Source organism: Pteropus vampyrus, unplaced genomic scaffold (assembly GCF_000151845.1).
Source record: "Pteropus vampyrus isolate Shadow unplaced genomic scaffold, Pvam_2.0 Scaffold214, whole genome shotgun sequence".
NCBI lineage: Eukaryota > Metazoa > Chordata > Mammalia > Chiroptera > Pteropodidae > Pteropus > Pteropus vampyrus.
In genome coordinates, this window is record NW_011888995.1 from 100,603 (window position 1) to 101,333 (window position 731).

Sequence of the window (731 nt, forward strand, 5' to 3'; positions counted from 1 at the left end):
CCCCATCCCAACAGGTCCCAGCCCCGGAGACTCCCTGGGCTGCGGGGCCTTTCAAATTGGCAGTTGAAATGTCATCTCAGAGTCACCGAGCTGCCTACAGAGAGGGTTCATCCAGGCCCCAACCCTTCCAAACCCTGAGACGCGGGGGCCCCACAGTAACACATGGCTTCCTATGCTCCGAGATTTCAGGGTCCCCCCATCAGCCAGCAGGCAGTGTGTCTTCAAAAGGCAAAGATCCTGTCGCTTATGAAAAGCAGAAGACGGGCTTATTTCCAGGCCACGTCTGTCCCTGTAAGGCGCACTGCTTCGACAGGAAGTGAGAGCTCCTGCAGCGGGCAGTTCTGGGGCCGGGACCCCAGCAAGGTCAGACCCGGGGCTGGGCAGGCGCCCGGCGGGCAGTACTCACGCGGTGTGCACGGGGAAGCCCATCCCCAGCAGGGGGTCCAGGAGCGAGGCAGCCCTGCGGCCCTTGAGCTTGTTGTTGACCTTCGCGTAGACCTGCGTCTCGCCGGCTGCCATCTCTTCCTGCCTGCACTCTGAGATGAGTAGCTAACGAGGGAGGGAGACGCAGGAGGGGCCGAGGCTGCTAAGAAAAACCTCAAGCCTTTTTTTGATCTTTCTGACAAAAGTTGATATCCTGTTTGCATGAGATATTGGTTTTCAGAAGTCTTTTTGCGGGGTGCTTGGGTGCAGCGTCTAGCAACCCCGTTTGGGGTTCAGAGGTCCAGACC

General features: G+C 59.0%; 1 protein-coding gene across 1 annotated transcript in view; it reads right to left on the reverse strand.

Moving 5' to 3' along the window:
• UBASH3A (ubiquitin associated and SH3 domain containing A) overlaps positions 1-731 on the reverse strand; it is a 31,206-nt gene extending 30,475 nt beyond the window's left edge. Inside the window, exon 1 of the mRNA XM_023538195.1 lies at positions 407-731. Coding sequence (XP_023393963.1) covers positions 407-519 — 113 coding nt within the window. The 5' untranslated portion in view covers positions 520-731. The remainder of the gene's footprint in view (positions 1-406) is intronic.